General features: G+C 37.8%; 1 protein-coding gene across 1 annotated transcript in view; it reads left to right on the forward strand.

Moving 5' to 3' along the window:
* LOC124596473 (F-box-like/WD repeat-containing protein TBL1XR1) overlaps positions 1 to 17,319 on the forward strand; it is a 166,489-nt gene that overhangs the window by 76,926 nt on the left and 72,244 nt on the right. The window contains exon 2 of the mRNA XM_047135616.1: positions 7,369 to 7,514. Within this exon, the coding sequence (XP_046991572.1) occupies positions 7,369 to 7,514 (146 nt within the window). The remainder of the gene's footprint in view (positions 1 to 7,368; positions 7,515 to 17,319) is intronic.

The raw sequence follows: 17,319 nt of genomic DNA on the forward strand, positions 1-17,319 counted from the left end.
CTCATTTTCTATAAGAATCCTTCCCCTCGTGGATTGGATTAAATTTCTGTATTGTTTTCATTTTCCAAAATGCTGTCGTATCTGATTGAGTGTATTTTTTGTGTTTCATTTTTGCAGTTTTCATTAATTTTGTCGTACAACTTGCACCAAACCCTTTTTAGACTTTGTTTGACTGTAGATTATGCTTCTTAGTATATTGTATTTCTGATTCACTTTTTCCCCTTTTCACTTCCTTATTTGTTGTGTCAGTGCTATTATGTGATCATTAACCCACGGTTTCCAGGGTCTGTCGTGTTGCAGACCAATTGTTTCTTTTGGTGCCGCTTTACTCGCGATTTTAGGTCTTTCGGTTAGACTCAATTACACCACCACAAAAGTTGTTTGTCCACTTCTGCAGAGGCAATATGTGGCAGTAGTTCATATGGTCTATGAGCGGCCATTAACGAAGATCTCGGCCCACTTTTGCCGACTGTCTCTTCTGTTGGGAATCATGTGCCTTAGTGTGAAGGTTTCCCCATTACGTCTTATGTAGGCTAAATTAAAGTAAAAGATGGCTTGCTGTGGTGTGTCATAGGGGGCGTTCGTACACGCTTGCTTTTATGGCCAGTGAGAGATGCATTGGTCAAAATCTGCACGTACAGGTTAGCGAATTATAATTACACAATGAAACTCAAAAGGGTTTATGATAATAGTCAACAACACTGAACTTTGTTTAAGCCAACTAATTATTTATGGAACAACTAAAAAATAATCGGCGAATGGTAACCTTACATCAATTCGAAATAATTAATATTTAATATAATGAAACTGTGTAGTACAGTAAATAAGTCGCGAGGCAAGTGAATGCTGATTCCAATTTCAAATAATTATTACGAAATAAAAATTAAGTCCGTCAGCGCACCAAAAACTAACGCACAGTGCAACAAATAATACGCAAGTTCACAGCTACACCTTTTCACATATATTCCAAAATTATAAGTCGAATCGATCACCCAAAATCAAATACCCGATCGCTTCTAAAATGTTCTAAGTCACGCGCAAACATGACAATGTTAAAGAATAAGCCAACAGCCACAATTGAGATGTCCCGTGCTAGTACGTGAAAAGTAGGCGAATGAACTCAAACCGCGCTATTGAGAAACGCGATAAATCCCTTGCTTCCACGCGAAGAGGTTAAAGCGTAAATGATTAGGATCAACTCGCCACCCAGAATGTAGTATCACACTATCGATATCGAACCCCAAAATTTTAATCCACCACTATCCAAATGTAACAATGATAACTTACTGGTGTATAAACAGAATGTCTATAGAATAGCTTTTCTTTCCCGATCATTTCCCTGCCTCACATAATAATATACGTTTGACGACTTGAGTTATCAATATTAATGTATGTTACATATGCTTCCTCGAACGAAACAATAGATATACATTCATAAAACCATTCCCTCCTCCAATCATTGGCGTTTGAACTGTCTAATGCCCTTTATTTATGGCCGTTTTAATAATCAAGAAAGCTGTAGATATTTCTAAATCCCCCTCCTCCTCCCCCTTGACCACATTTTCTGGGCTGTATTTGAAGGCTAATTCCAGGAACTACTGTAGGGATATTGATACGATTTTCATTAATAGACTGATTCACAATAAAGGTCAGTTGCGTAACCATGCATAGGTAACCGCTACGCCAGACAAGTCGTCCGGCCCCTTGCAAAGTTGCTACTAAATCAATTCAATTTTTTAAACTTGCATTACCTGAAATCATAGAAAATAGATATTTGGTATCTCATACTACCTTGATTCCACGTGTATTGTGAACGCTGTGTACTGACTCATTTGCATAATCATACATTTAACATATTTGCCATATGGTGACTTTTGTTATGAATGAGTTGTTAAAAGCTTGACATTCTGAACCATTAGCTGACTTATCCATCTATCTATCGATATCTATTATGTTGTTGTAGCTTAAAGCTATTAATTTTTCTTTACGTTCAGTTCTATTTGTAATTGCAGTTTGCGTGTATCTTCCGTAAAAGTTGTCGTATAATGATGAAGTAAACTGTAGTGAGCTTGTTTCGCCTCTGCGGTATCTGCGGTGCCTTTTTTTCCGAATACGATGACCGTAAGCTGTGGAAAGGAATTTGAGCAATCTTATTTGGGTCACATTGCTGGCTGCGTCGAGCGTCCGCCATGACGGTGCCATCCTTTTCGCCGGCGTAGTTGTCGCCTGACGCATCAGCCCCCTCCACTGCGGGGAAAAACCCGGCCGCGCCCGGCTCGCTCTTTTGCAGCAGTTTCTCACCCCTTCGTCTTTCACCTCCGCGAAGAGGTGAATCGTTACATTTTCTTCATCTTTTCTGGCTGTGTGAAGTATAATACCAACTGAGGACCGTTTTCACAAAATACAAAAACTACAAAATTTGCAGAAATAATTTATGTATATATTCAAAATGAGACTGCTACATGGATTTTATGCCTGTTTAATCTTGCACACACGTCGACATCTACAAAAATGAGTTTTGCCAGTTCTGAATATTTAGTCATTTATTGTTAATTTTTGACAAAGTAGCAGCTGCTTCCCAATCAGGAGTCACAGCTACATGTTTTCTAGTAATGTACTTGATACCAATGTAAAGGAATTCAGAAAACTTTAAACCATAATCTTAACACCACATTATTATGAGGTTCCGAGCCAGCATGGTACATGAATGGTTCCGGAAAAGGGATGACGTGTACTATTTCAAACCCACTGCTGCTAACAGATTAACAATAGTGAAGCTACCATACAAAATATCTGAAGCCAGAGTTTTTATTTATTTTCTTTAAAAAGCAAAGGCAGTGTCATTTGAGGCGTCGAAAGAGCATACATTTCCTCTCGATCATTGTTGAAACGAAGAAAACTAACATAGATAGTTTTAAGGACATTGATCGATCAGCTTCAGTAAAACCTTGAAACCATGATAGTAGCAAAGAGGCTGACGATGTAAAGAAACTAAAGAGATTTTTTCATAGATCAACGAAATAAACCCAAGAGTCCTATGGAAGGCCCTAGAGTGAACATCACAGTTAAAGTGATGAAGTACAGTACCTTAATGAACTAATTTATTAAATTATTATTTGTTCAGTTGTTTAAAACAAACTGGAACATTTCATTCTGGAAACTAGAACATCACTGCTATGAAAAGTGTCGGAAAAAAAAGAAATTTTCCATTTCTTTTATTTGGAACTGAAAGTTGATAGAAATATTTTTCCTGTTTAAGTAATTCTGTAATATGTGCTTCCTGATTTTTTTTGTAGATGTTGACTATTGTTAAAACGTTCCTCAGTTGTTGTCTGATTTATACATGATGTAAGTCTTAATTATATCCTTGAGGTCAGTACTGAGGACATTGTGCTGTTTCTTGAGTGTGATCTGGTCCGCTTTCTGTAGAAAGAGATGTCCAACTTTGGCGTTTCAAACTTCGCCACATGCATTTTCTTTATTTACTCACACATGTTTAGACAACGGTGTGTGCCTTTCCGCAAGTCTCGACACACACACACACACACACACACACACACACACACACACAGGTGTCAAAACATGTCTTAGTACACAGAGATAGAATACATTTTTTTTTTCTCGTAAGGTCGAGCTCAAAAACTTAAATTCATTTCTCAAACACGTCAACAGGTTCTTCCAATCCCATCAAGAAGAGATGACAGAGTCTGTTTGTTCTGCATTAGTTGTCTCAGATTTTCCGAATTTTGAAGTATGTTGGTGGTCCTACTAGCGGTAGGTTGGTTCTGATTGTTCATGAGTTGTGTTGGGCTGGTAGTGGACGGTGGCTTTGTCGTTCCCTTGTTCGTTCTAATTGTCTGTCTCGACTGCATTCTTTTGATGCCTTCTTGGGGCAGCTGGCAACCGCGCCCAGAGCCTGGATGCACCCCGTGACAAAGGACGCATTTCGGAGGTTCGTATGGGCGGAGCTTGTGTTGTGACGTGTTGAGATACCGTAGTTCTCGCACGTCAGACGCCATCTTCGCCTCAGTTGAAGCCTAGAGGCCGCCAGCGTCAGGAAGCTCGACCAACTATCCGCGTTCCCCGTCGACCTGGTGAGCGCCTTCGCGTCGCCGCCCTCCATTCCAGTGTTAACCGGTAGATTTAAGGAGCGAGAACTGTAAGTGCCAGCACTACCAGTTCCTTTTAGTGAATTTTTGCCGTCTGCTAGCACGGCCAATCGAGACGACGACAGCAGTAGTGACTAAGGAGATCATCTTACTAGCTGTAGCTTTAGATGTAGGCCTGTATGACTAGAGATTCAACCAGACCTGTTTTGATGACATGGTATAATTTATAGAGTAGAATTTAGGTACTTTCAAGAAAGTAGCTCCAATCGTTTCACAAAGATAAAAAAAGGCAGAACTTGAGCATTGTTTCAGTCGAAGTAATTGGAGAAGGAAAACTTTCGACTAATCGTGGAAGGGTACATTTGTAGCTGTACTTTGTCTCTTTCTCCAAAGCGACAACCAGGGCGAAAACAGAGGCAACAGCAGCAGAGCAGAGCGACACCGTTTTTGTGAGATCTAGAGACAATACAGATGGAAAAAGAGACGAAAGAAATGTTTACGTATTTACGTTAGCCAAGACAGAGAAAGATTAAAATCGGGACTGTGAGAACTGCAAACAGTACTTTTAGCTTAACAGCTCCAGAAATTAAAAAAAAAAAGAAGAAACTGTCAAAAGTGGAACGTGTGTGAATGGGTACGTTGGGTAGCGTCTGAGAGTCGTGTATGTACATAAGTACTATTCTCTGCTGTGGATTCTGTCTCTTTGGGAAGAATGGGCTCTGTCACAACTCGCCCACTAGACCGCGAGTGGCACCGCCTATGGTAGGGCTAGTTGCCTTGTACAGGACAGACAGGAATCGGGTAGAACTAAGAGTGTTATACTGAACCATCTTACCAACGAATTTGAGATACTGTCTTTCACTGAAACTGAAACTGAGCCAGTGAGACTCACTTCACATGTTGCCCTGTGTCAAGAGGAGGGCGGCAGTTCAAACATATGGTAAATAGTGGTATCCCTTAGGAAAATGAAACAAGGTCCACTTCATGTTCGTCTTTTGAATCTGCAGCTCTTGTCCACTCTTTTCGCATTTGCAGTTACAGGATATGGGTTCCACATTTTTGCAAACACATTTTTTCTTTTTTACCTAGACATGTTTCAGCACCTCTATGCCATCGTCAGTGGGTTTTTGTTTATTGGAAACTGTAGAAAGTGAAAGTATTTTAGGTCATAACTGATTTAACAAAGTGAGGCCTAAGGAAATTTTTGTGCGTTTTGATTCTTAGCGTGATTTTACGTTATATGTTTTTGCAGGACCGACTGTATGGTGACCTGCACTGATAGGTTGTCATCTGCAAATCAAACGATGTAAATGTAAATTTCATTAATTGACATATATCTTGATTTTTTAAAAACTTGGTTTTGGCATGTCAAAATGTTTTGCTTATATAATCGTTACTACTCACGTTTTTTTTTTTGTATCTGATCTTTCTTCTTTTAGGTTCCAAGGACACACACACACACACACACACACACACACACACACACACACATTAATATAATTTTTTGTGTAGTTCATTTCTTTATAAACGCCTTTTTACTTCACAAAACGCGGTGAGCACTATGTTGTGTTTCTTAATCCCGTCGGTGTTTGTTTTTTAGTAGTAGTAGTAGTAGTAGTAGTAGAACGTTTACAGCATTATAGTACCCCTTATGTAGTTACTGCTGTGTCATGCTGTCAATTAATTCATTTATCTGTTTTGAAGTGAGTAAAGAAGTAATTTCTGAACTACTGCAGATACTATCTACATCATGGAGAAGATATTTTCTTCAGATATTTAGCATTTATTAGGTGCATGTCTCATATCTATCATCAGCGATGTGTGGGACAAAGCATAACATATTTGTACGGTGGGTGAACAGTGTGAGGAACCTGTAACTTCCACTGCATTAATGCTACCAATTGAGAAAAAGTGCCGGCCGATGTGGCCGACTGGTTCTAGGCACTTCAGTCTGGAACCGCTACGGTCGCAGGTTCGAATCCTACCTCGGGCATGGATGTGTGTGATGTCCTTAGGTTAGTTAGGTTTAAGTAGTTCTACGTTCTAGGGTACTGATGACCTCAGATGTTATGTCCCATAGTGCTCAGAGCCATTTGAGAAAAAGTAATTGTTGATAATTTATGTAATTATTATTAGAGCCTTACAAAATTATTATAATAGTAATGATCTCTTGAAAATCATTTAGTTTAGTGACTGAAATAGAATTGACTCATTTAGTTTTTACACATCAGAAAATTTCATTTTACCCCTCAGGGGTGTAATCACCCCCAAGTTGGGAAACACTGTTCTAGGGGCCATATCGAGCAATGTGGCACAGTGGTTTTTTCGGCACTGGACATGTACTCAAGAAGAGCAAGTTTAAATCCCTGTTTGGCTGTCCAGATAGTTGGTGAGCTGCAGATTCTCAAAATTGCATAATGTAAATGACAAGATGGTTCTTTCAAAAAGAAACATTTGATTTATTTTCCTGTCTTTACTCTGTTTTAACTTGTGCTTTGTCTGTAATGACCTTAGTTGATCTTTCCTACACTGTTGAATGAGAAGGCTGTTCAGCAGTGGGACGGAGGGTGACTGGAAGGCAAGTGGTGGAAGTAGCAAGCCAGGATGAGGTAATTGGACGGTGGAAGTAGCAAGCCAGGATGAGGTAATTGGACATGGCTTTCTGCTCCCATATGTAGCAGGCAAATTTCAGTACACCACACTTAAATTGAGTAGGTTAACTGTATTCTGACTGCCAGTCAGTTGTGTATTTAGGAGGGGAAACTGTCCTCTCAGTGACAAATGTGATGACACTTTTAAAATTTTGTGCAGTGTCTGGAGTACACCTTACCCCTTTAGGAAGATATCAATGTGTGTGTATATAGCAGAGTGCCTGACTCATCCATTTATTTACTAATGATTGGTGAGTCACATATATCTGTAACCATTACTATTGTGTGTGTGTGTGTGTGTGTGTGTGTGTGTGTGTGTGTGTGTGAGAGAGAGAGAGAGAGAGAGAGAGAGAGAGAGAGAGAGAGAGAGAGCGCATTTACTGATTTAAATACGAGACTATAATTTTCACTGTTGTTACATTTGAATCACTGACTGTTACCTGGCCACAAATCACTGCAGAAAGCTTAACATTGATCAAAGTAGTAGTGAAGGGCTGTATGGGACCTCATATTTACTAACTAAATATATAGTTCCAGCAGAGATTTTTTGAAATGTGTGCCAGTTTGCAACAATAGTTTGTTAGCTAAATGACATTTTGTTTTTGCAGGATTTCAACATTCCGCATACACCTTTGGCATTGAATCACACATAGCACAGTCTAACATCAATGGTGCACTAGTACCACCTGCTGCATTGCTCAGTATTTTGCAGAAAGGACTTCAGTACACAGAAGCTGAAATTAGCATAGGAGAGGTAAGAAGTATTATTTTTCTGTTGTGTTAATATGTGGATTAATTTCCTGAATTATTAAAATTATATAGTTCCCAGAAATACCTTTGTGTGTTTCTGATAATTTGTTATTGTATAAGCACTGTAAGGTATGGACAAATTTTTTCATTCTGTTCGTTAATATTTTTATTGAGAACTCTAAAAGATCGAAAGGACAAATGATAAATGATGAACATGTGAGTAAGCTCAACTAATTAATTCTGGCCATGTTGGCTCCTTTGACTTAGGGTAGGCATCATGCTACTTGGTATGTGTACATTAACCACTAGGCTGTATATGTACCCTAACCACTAGACAAATTATGATGTACTTAACACCCAACTACTGGCTGTCTAAGTGACAAGAAGGCAGGTGGTTCACCATTTTAATTGTTGACAGTCCCCCACCTTGCCTGTCTACCCCATACTTGTCAGCTGAAACAGGCTCAATTAACAACCGGGTAATGTCACCTCACTCTCTATCATTAATTGAAGATTGTGCTTGTGGTCCAGTCCAGCATCCTTGAGCCACTAGAAACTGTACCTTGTGAGAGCTTCTGGAAATAGCATCAGAAGGTTGAGAACTTGAATATAATTAAAAATGGTTGATGATGGGGTACTGTGATCACAGAAAGAAGGACAAACAGACCATTACCTCAGAAAGAGGAAGAAGTAAGGGAAATTGAAAATAAAATCATTGTAGCTACAGCCAAAGAGAAGCAGATAAAAATCGCATATACGAACACTTTATTGTGCCCATAACACAGAATTTATCCCTGTTGGTGTTTTCCATTGGTGGCATGCTGGCCTGCATACTTCATGTTCACAGACTCCAAAAACTGGCTCTGATCCGTACTTTGTTAATCTATGGCTTCAGCCCCTGGCACCTTGCTCCACTCTCCTTGGGAAACTGCCAGAACTACATCCATTCATTGTCAATAGCAGACAGTAGACAGCCAGAATAAAATGATGAGGATGCATTTGTAATATCACACCTGGTGCGTACTTTGATACCTAAATCAGGTATCCCTACCACATTAACACTACGATACCAGTACATATCAGCACAAACGCTTGTTCGTAGGTGCTTGAGACAAAAATTATTTACAGTTAAAATGGTACCACTACAAATCCCTTTTCCTAGTCATAGCACATAAAACAAGATAAAAACCACGCTAACCCCCCCTCTCCCCAATGAATATTAAGTACGGATATACTCCGGTTTGACTTAACCAATATGGGAGGTTCCTGTACAATAGCTGCAGCCACTTTAGTGAGGTATCTGTGGCAAGGACAGACTAACATATGATTCCTGAAGTGAGATAGCAGACAGACGTATTAGTTGATGCAGGGGAAACAGTCTGGTTGATTGCGTAATCTGTCATTGTAATGTTAACCAGTAAGTCCTTGCTGTCTTGATACTGTGAATGGATGCGAGCATGGGGAGACTATAAGCATTACATTTCCTAAGGGCATGCAACTCTGCTTTAGTGATCATGGCATCATCGTGGGTAAAACATTCTTATGGTAAAATGATCCTCTATTTGATTATTTGGGGAAGTTGGGGGTGAGTTGTGTGGGCATGGGACATTACTCAGGAATTTGTTGTCATCAGAAAAAAAAAAAAAAACCAATTCCTGTAGATAGGCTGAAGTTAAGTTACGTACAGTGGAGATGAGTGAAGTGCAGTGTCAGGAAGAACAGTACTTCAGCCCGGGTAAGTACAGAGTTATTAACATAGAACAAAGTCGTGATAATGCCAAAGAAAGTCTAATAATGAATAAGGAAATAGAACTGCAGATGTGCTACTGTAAATAACATAGTGAATGCATTTTCACAGCCAGAATATGATCGTGGTGTGGAAAAGCTATGTTCATGACAAGTAATGGATTGTTATTGGTACTCTGTGACCTTCAACAATTTTCCACCCTAATATATGCACTGTGCCCTTACTACATTCTGCTCTTTTGGTCCACAGAATAGAACAGAAATGAAGGCAAAATGGTTCATGAGGATTTGGAGGAGGAGGAGGAGATTTAGTGTTTAACATCCCATCACCAATGATGTCATTAGGGATGGAGCATGAGCTCAGATTAGGGAAAGCAGTTGGCTGTGCCCTTTCAAAGGAACCATCCCGGCATTTGTCTGATGTGATTTAGGGAAATCTTAGAAAAACTAAATCGAGATGGCCAGATGCAGGTTTGAACTGTCATCCTCCCGAATGTGAGTCCATTGTGCTAACCACTGTGCCACCTCACTCAGTCATGAAGATTTGCATGAAGCTTCATTACACCAGATCTTTCTTCATACCTGAACAACATTTCTTTGTAATTACAGTTTGCATCTGTCATCTGAACAAAGTGACTTACTTACCTTTGTACTCTTTTGCTATTTTCACGTTTGTGACATCACTTCTGTGTGAAGTGGCATAAAATGGGAGCCCAGGAACAGTTCCAACCATTTGCTCTCTTATTACAGTCTGTAGCAGACCTAATGGAATTAGTTTCTACATCATGGTCCTCAATACACAGAATAAATTTACCTGCAAAGAAATTGATTTGTGCCTTTCCCCCCCTCAAAAACACTAGTCACCTGTAATGCATTCCCCCAACAAAGCATATGATATGACAAATATAAACTTTATCCACAAATTCTAATTCCAACTAGGCCTACAGCTTAACTGTCTTTGATAGGGCGCTATCTGCTCCTGCAATCCAGTCTTCACACAGAATAAAATGTTCAAGCTCTCTTAAATCATGACCATGACATTTGTAAGAATTTGAAACTTTTCAGTATTTCAGTAATAGAATCTACGGGCTCTGTAACTATTCCTAAAATTTAAAAAAATAAAAGAAGTAATGCGGAATTTAACTTGTCATTGTAAATAAGACAAGCTCCAGGGAAGATTCTTTCCTTACATACACTGATGCAAAATGCAGAAAGATAATCTGACAAACTTTGTCAAATTTGATTACATTGCCAAATATAAGGATCCCAATTGCAGTTGGTTTAGACTTTCAGTTAGTAGTTAATCTTGCTTGGAGTCACATTTATTTCTTGACTGTCACACATTATTTTCATTTATGACTCATTAAAGCACTCCCTAAACACGTAATAAGTTTTGTGAGTCACAACTGATTCAGTCTCGTCTCCTTTACTTCTTTTGGCAAGCATTAGAGTTGTAAAGCTATTGGTGGAAGAATCTTTGCAAAATTTTATCGGAATTGTTGAGATTTTTCAGCTTCAACAAATCCCGAATTGTCTGTCTTGAATCTTATATCTAGACAGGTTGCAATCAAGTAATTTGACTTTTCATTTAAGGAGCTGAAACAACTTTCTAATTCAGCTGTCAAAAAATTTCTCATTTGTGGTCAGTGTTTTTTATACTGTCTCACCATGGTCTAAATACTTATTTGACGCTGCAGTATGTGGTATTATTTGAATTTGCAGAAGGGACCAGATCTTGTATTTGTTATTTGTTCAAAGGACTTCAGGGCGACACATCAAATTCCTAAGCAGGTCATAATCAGACAACTTCAGAGACATGCCCTCTTCTTGTTCCAACAGGTGCTCTGCAATATAAAGGGTGGAAATTACACGTTGTGCTGATACCTTATAACAACTGATAACCGAGCGAGGTGGCGCAGTGGTTGTACACTGGACTCGCATTCGGAAGGACGACGGTTCAATCCCGCGTCCGGCCATCCTGATTTAGGTTTTCCGTGATTTCCCTAAATCAATCCAGGCAAATGCCGGGATGGTTCCTCTGAAAGGGCACGGCCGACTTCCTTCCCCATCCTTCCCTAATCCGATGAGACCGATGACCACGCTGTCTGGTCTCCTTCCCCAAACCAACCAACCAACCAACACTCTGAACAATGTTCCTCTTTTTGAGTCGCCAACAGTGTTTCTTGAGAGAAGTGCAAATGATTGCAGTGCGTTTCAAGAGATCTACCAGAAGTGATTATTCTTGTAACTTCAACATGGACCTTCAGTGACTCAATTACAAACTCCTGCAGTGAATGGATAAAGCAGCTGGCAGCTTTCATAGTGTTTGCACCACAGTCATGAGTGAGCAATTTGATTAGTATCCCAACAGTCCATGATAGCATGGCATTTTACAGCAAGGTAATGCTTGTTCTAGGAGACTTGTAAATCTGTCCTGTTCTGTGATAGATAAAGGCATGGTGTCTAGCGCAATCATTTACACTATTAAGTAACAATATTTGTACCATTTGCACCTCAAAGCTCTTTCCTTTCAAACAGTTCTGATATAGTCAGTTGCTTTTCTATCAGTGCTGAAGGCGAACTAGTACGGGGGGATACTGGGTACGGCTAAAGATGGTGTAGGTGTGCAACAGCAGGATGTTTATTAAATTGCTTGGAATTTATCTAGATGTTTTGTGTTCAAATGTTTTTTCACAGCTGAAGTATCTGCTACACAAAAGAAATATTTCATGTGGTTTAAGGTAGGTTAGGTATTTTCTATTAGTTTAAATGCAGGGCATTTCCATGCCAAGTGGTCTAATTTTGGAAAAAATTCCTGCACAACCATTACATATTTTTCTGAAATTTTATGCGAACATTCACATGTGTTCCCAAAGAATGTAAGTAAAGTTTTACTTTTGTAATATAAAACTTGCAGAAATATAGTCATTTGTTTGACCCCATAGTGCAGCTTTCAACAGTGCATCCCACAGTTTTTGGCTACTTCGAAACATAACTTTTTCAGCTCTCTTAAGTGAAGTAATTAAAACAAAGATTTTTTGACCTATTTTCATATGGATAATTTAAGCAAAGTTGACTTTTTATATCTCTGGAAGTAATTGTGGGATAAACCTTAAATTTTAAACCTAATAACTTACTAATACAAGGTCTTAGATTATAAGATCTCATTCTCTTACTGCTTTCCATTATTTTACAAATTAAGGGCAAAATTGACAATGTTCATACAAATGCCAAGAATTGATATTTTTAGCCATCTTTCACAAAAACCATTGTCATTTGAAAGACCGTGTTTTAAACCACCTAAAAATCTATGCAATACGAGCAAATAAGCCGCTAAAAGTCAATGACAAGGTGTAGGTGCTTTGAAAATGCGATCATATTCTGCTGTACTCAAATTTTTCATATTTTATTATGTTCTACGATTGTTTAGTAGTCTCTGGGGAAGGTATTATCAGAAGTCCTGATGACTAGGAAGTGAAATTGAGTCAGAAGAACTTGAATAACTTCAAAAAGGGATGTTGTTTGTCACGACTCATCATGACATATTTCAGTCTTCTTTTTTTTCTTTTTTTTTGCTGTAGTAACTACCGAATAAACTGGTTATATAAACTTCAGAATTTAACTGTGCATTACCAAGGCACTGTAGATGATGTTAGTAAAAGTGTTGCATAAGAGCTGCAACACACCATGTATAAACTGCCTTCAGGTTTTACACTACTGTCACATTGTATAAATTTTCGTCAAGTTCATAGCAGTTTGTCCGCAGTCTTTGAGTATGCCTTTTTATTGTGCACTGCTACTGGTTTAAAAGAGTTTGCAGAAGACTCTTTTTTGTAAAAGTGAGCTAAAAATACTCATATTGGCATTTTTACAAATACTGTCAACTTTATCCTCAATTTGTAAATTACTGGAAAGCAGGAGGAGAATGAATTGTATAATGTAAGATCTTGCATTGGTAACTTATTAAGTGCAAAATTTAAGATTTATCTCACAATTACTTCCAGAGATATAAAAAGCTAAACTTCACAATTTTCCAAGTGTCTATTTTTCTGGTTGATTTTGCTTAAATTATCCATCTGAAAATTGTGCAAGAAATCTTTATTATTATTTTAGTAAAGAGAGCTCAAAAAGTTTTACAGATTTTGTTTCTTTCAAGAAAATATTGCCAGAGATACTATGTCTCAAAAGCTGCCAAAAATTCGGGGGTGTACTGTTGAAAGCTGTGCTATGGGATCAAATAAATGACGAAATCCCTGCAAATATTCAATTCAATTTTTATTATCACGTAACATGCCTTATACAATCAAAGATTGTGACATAGGTGATTTGTCAGTTTTACACTATATATAATAATACTAAAAATAGACAATAAACTAATAATATATATGGTGTAACATCTTCAAAGGGGTATTTTAATTACAATTATAATGCATTGTTGCCATTCATGAAATCTTCTACACTATAGTAACATTTATCTTTCAGATATTTTTCCAGGCCTCTTTTGGTACCTTTTACATTCAATTTCATGCCCATATAGTATGGGGTTCTTTCATACGATTTTAAACGGTGGGTAGGTAACATGTAGCTCGTTCTATATGTAGTATCATATAATGCAAGAAGAAGTTGCCCTCAAAAAGTTGTGGGTTTCTTTTCGTGAAAGTGAGAGTTTCGTAGATGTATATGCTTGGAATGCTCGTTAGATTTAGTTTTACAAATAAAGGTTTACAATGTTGCTTTGGTTTTGCTCCCACCATTGCTCAGATAATTCTTTTTTGTAGTCTAAAAGCTCTAAGTAAATTTGTTTTTTCAGACCCCCAGAAAATTGTACTATACCTAATGACTGAAACAAAATATGCATTATACACAGTTTTTCTTACAGCTAAATCAGTAATACTATACAAGATATTCGTAATATATACAAGGCTATTCAGTCGATCCAGTATGTTGTCCACATGGCGACTCCATAACACACATTCTATCATCAAGACATCTGCTGACTTTTGTGACTAATTCATTTATTGCATGGATTGTGCTGCAGCCTTTTCTGAAACCATATTGATTGCCTAAGATAATGCTGTTAGATGAATTGTGATTTTCGATCTGATCACATGCAGCTCTTTCAAATATTTTTGAGAAAATTGGTAAGAGTGAGATTGGCCTATAGTTGCCCAATTCATCTTGTTTGCCTTTTTTATGTATGGGCCGATCTTCTGCATATTTTAATCGATCTGGGAAACATCCCTCATCAAAAGATTAGTTGATTATGAAAGAGAGTGGGTATGCAATACTGTGACGGACTATTTTTATTATTTCAGTGGAGACCTCATCCCACCCCGCAGATTTTGAATTGTTAGGGGACATTATGATTTTGATGACATCTGAGATGTAAACATGAGAAAACTTAAAACATGAGCAATTGCTGTCTGTCATATTGGGCTTTGTTTTTGGTGGTGAACAGTCACCAAATTTGTTACAGTTTATGAAAAAGTTATTGAATGATTCACAAATGGCACTGGGTTCTGTAACAGCTCTACCATTTATCACTATTTTAGAAGGGGATTTTCTCTCTGCCTCACTGCCAACTTCGCTTCTTATAACAGACCAAACAGCTTTTGATTTGTATTTTGCATTTGAAATGAAGTTATTATTCGCAGTATGTTTTGCTAGTTTAGCTATTTTGTCGAATTTTTTTTGTATACTTAAGAAATTGAGGGCTTCGATTTACTTTTGCCTCCATATGTAGTTTCCTCTTAGTAGCACTAGACACTCTAATTCATTTTGTTACCCAGGATCTACTTTTTTGGGACCTGGTCCTCACTGTCTACAAAAGGGAAGCATTCATTGAATATACCCAAGAATTCAGTTAAAAAGTTATTGTAATTGTCACTTGTGGCAGTGTGTTTGCTGACTGTCCACTTGGTTTGGCTTAGTTTTTTGCAAAATACTTCCACATTTTCTTGACTGGAATTCCTACATCTTTTTGTTGTGCAGACTGAATTTTGCTTCGATAGTGATACAAATAGCGCTTTATGGTGTGATACTCCTAAATCTAGAAGAAACTTTTCTTTTACATAGTAATTATAACTACTTACAATATTGTCAATACATGTTGCAGAGGTTGCTGTAATTCTTGTATGCTGATAAAAATTGAGATTTAGCCCATTTGTGGCTACCAGGTTCTTTAAGTGTGAAGAAAATTTGTCATCAGTCCTTACACCTATGTTGAAGTCAGCACATATAACCACTTTCTTGTACAGTTTCTCACTTTTTAATTTATGTAGCAATGTATCAAACTTATCTAAAAATACAGAGCTTATATGGTACCCAGGGGTGCGATAAATGCTGATAATTAATATATTATACTCTTTAAGTTCAGATGGCTAAAATTCTGTCTAATGTCATAGTCTACCGTGGAATGAACTGGTATGCAAGAGCCTCCATACCCATTGGCCCTACAAAAGCTGGTAGCCAGTTTATAACCTGTAAGTTTATTCAGGAGACTGATATTTTCAGATTTTAGCCAATGTTAAGTAAGGCGTATTACTTTCACAGATTGTTTCACACTTTCTGGCAAAATTTCTATATCATTAAGCTTCCTGATCATTCCTTCAGACAGACCTCTGATGCTTAAGTGCATAATGAAATTACTACTGCATATATTATTAGGTAGAGGGTCTTTAAAACTAATTTGACTATAAAGTAATGGAACATCCACCTGAGTGTTAACTGCTTGTTCTGGATTCATTGTATTGGGTCAAATTCGGAAAGACTTAGCCCCTTTCATCAGTTTCCCTGTGTGTGAGCATCTGGATGATGAGTAGGTACAGTTTTCTTGACGATAATTTCAGTCTCTGCTGTATCTTCTGCGGCTGGTTCTGGCACCGTCTTATCTTCTGGATGCGATGTTCCTGTTTGAGCTGGCACTGTGGCTGCAACTATGTGTGTGATTTTGAAATTGTTTTCCTGTTTTTCCATTTCCTTGGTCGAAACTGGTTGCATGGAAATTGGTTTTCTTGCAACGTCGTCATCTTTTTGTATTAATTTCGCTAGCATTTTGCCAACATATGACTTGCCAGCGTTATTATAATGTAGTCCATGTTTCGTAAACAAATCTCTTGCATCAGGAAGATCAAAAAATGTTACATTTTGTTGGGACTTGCATATTTTGTAGAACTGTCTGTTTACTTTTGCAAGCTCCAGATTTACGATGGAATTGTCTTGCAGGTCGTATCTGTGAGGCAAGCTAGTAACTGTGAGGTTCGAAACTTTCACATCAAGTAATGTAGTTTTTAAACACTGGGTCGCATGTTTACCCTCATTTCTGTATACATCATTACTTCCACCCATGATTATGATGGCATCATTGGTGAAAGTAAAACTTTACTTATGTTCGTTTGGAATGTGTGTGAATTTTTGTACTAAATTTCACAAAAAATCTTTGATGGTCTTGTGGGAACCTTTAGACCACTTTGCATGGAATACCCCTGGTTTTTTACAACAACATTGCACAAGGCATCTGTACATCCCAAGCAAGTTAAATTATACTGAGTATTTTATAAATACAATATCTACTTAATGATGTGAATCAGTAAATCTGAGGACAAACACCTTGTTGATGATTGTCACCAAAAATTCAAAACAAAAGAATGAAAGACAATCTAATGCTTCAGTAGTAGTACATACCTCTCGTGTTTACTTCTAAAAAAAAAAAAAAAAAAAAAAATCGGCAGAACGAGCAAATGGCTGGCTTATTATTGTCACTATTTATATCAAAATAATCTCAAACAGGTGATCTTGCCTTTATTGATGAAAAATAAATTATCTTGCAATTAGCAAATTATTTTTAGTAGTAGCCTCAAATAGCAAGAAGTGAAAGTGATAAAATTTGCAACTGTTCAAATGCTTGAATATACCTGAATCTACGTGCTTGACTCATCCTTCATGGCAGTGTTTGGCTGGATATCTGGCTTATGGGATGGCTGGTATCCAGCAGACAGCTACCTCCTTCATCTCGAGGATTTATTTACCGTGAATTGAACTACTTTTCTTTTATTGAGTAGGAT

Source organism: Schistocerca americana, chromosome 2, assembly GCF_021461395.2.
Source record: "Schistocerca americana isolate TAMUIC-IGC-003095 chromosome 2, iqSchAmer2.1, whole genome shotgun sequence".
In the NCBI taxonomy this organism is placed as follows: domain Eukaryota; kingdom Metazoa; phylum Arthropoda; class Insecta; order Orthoptera; family Acrididae; genus Schistocerca; species Schistocerca americana.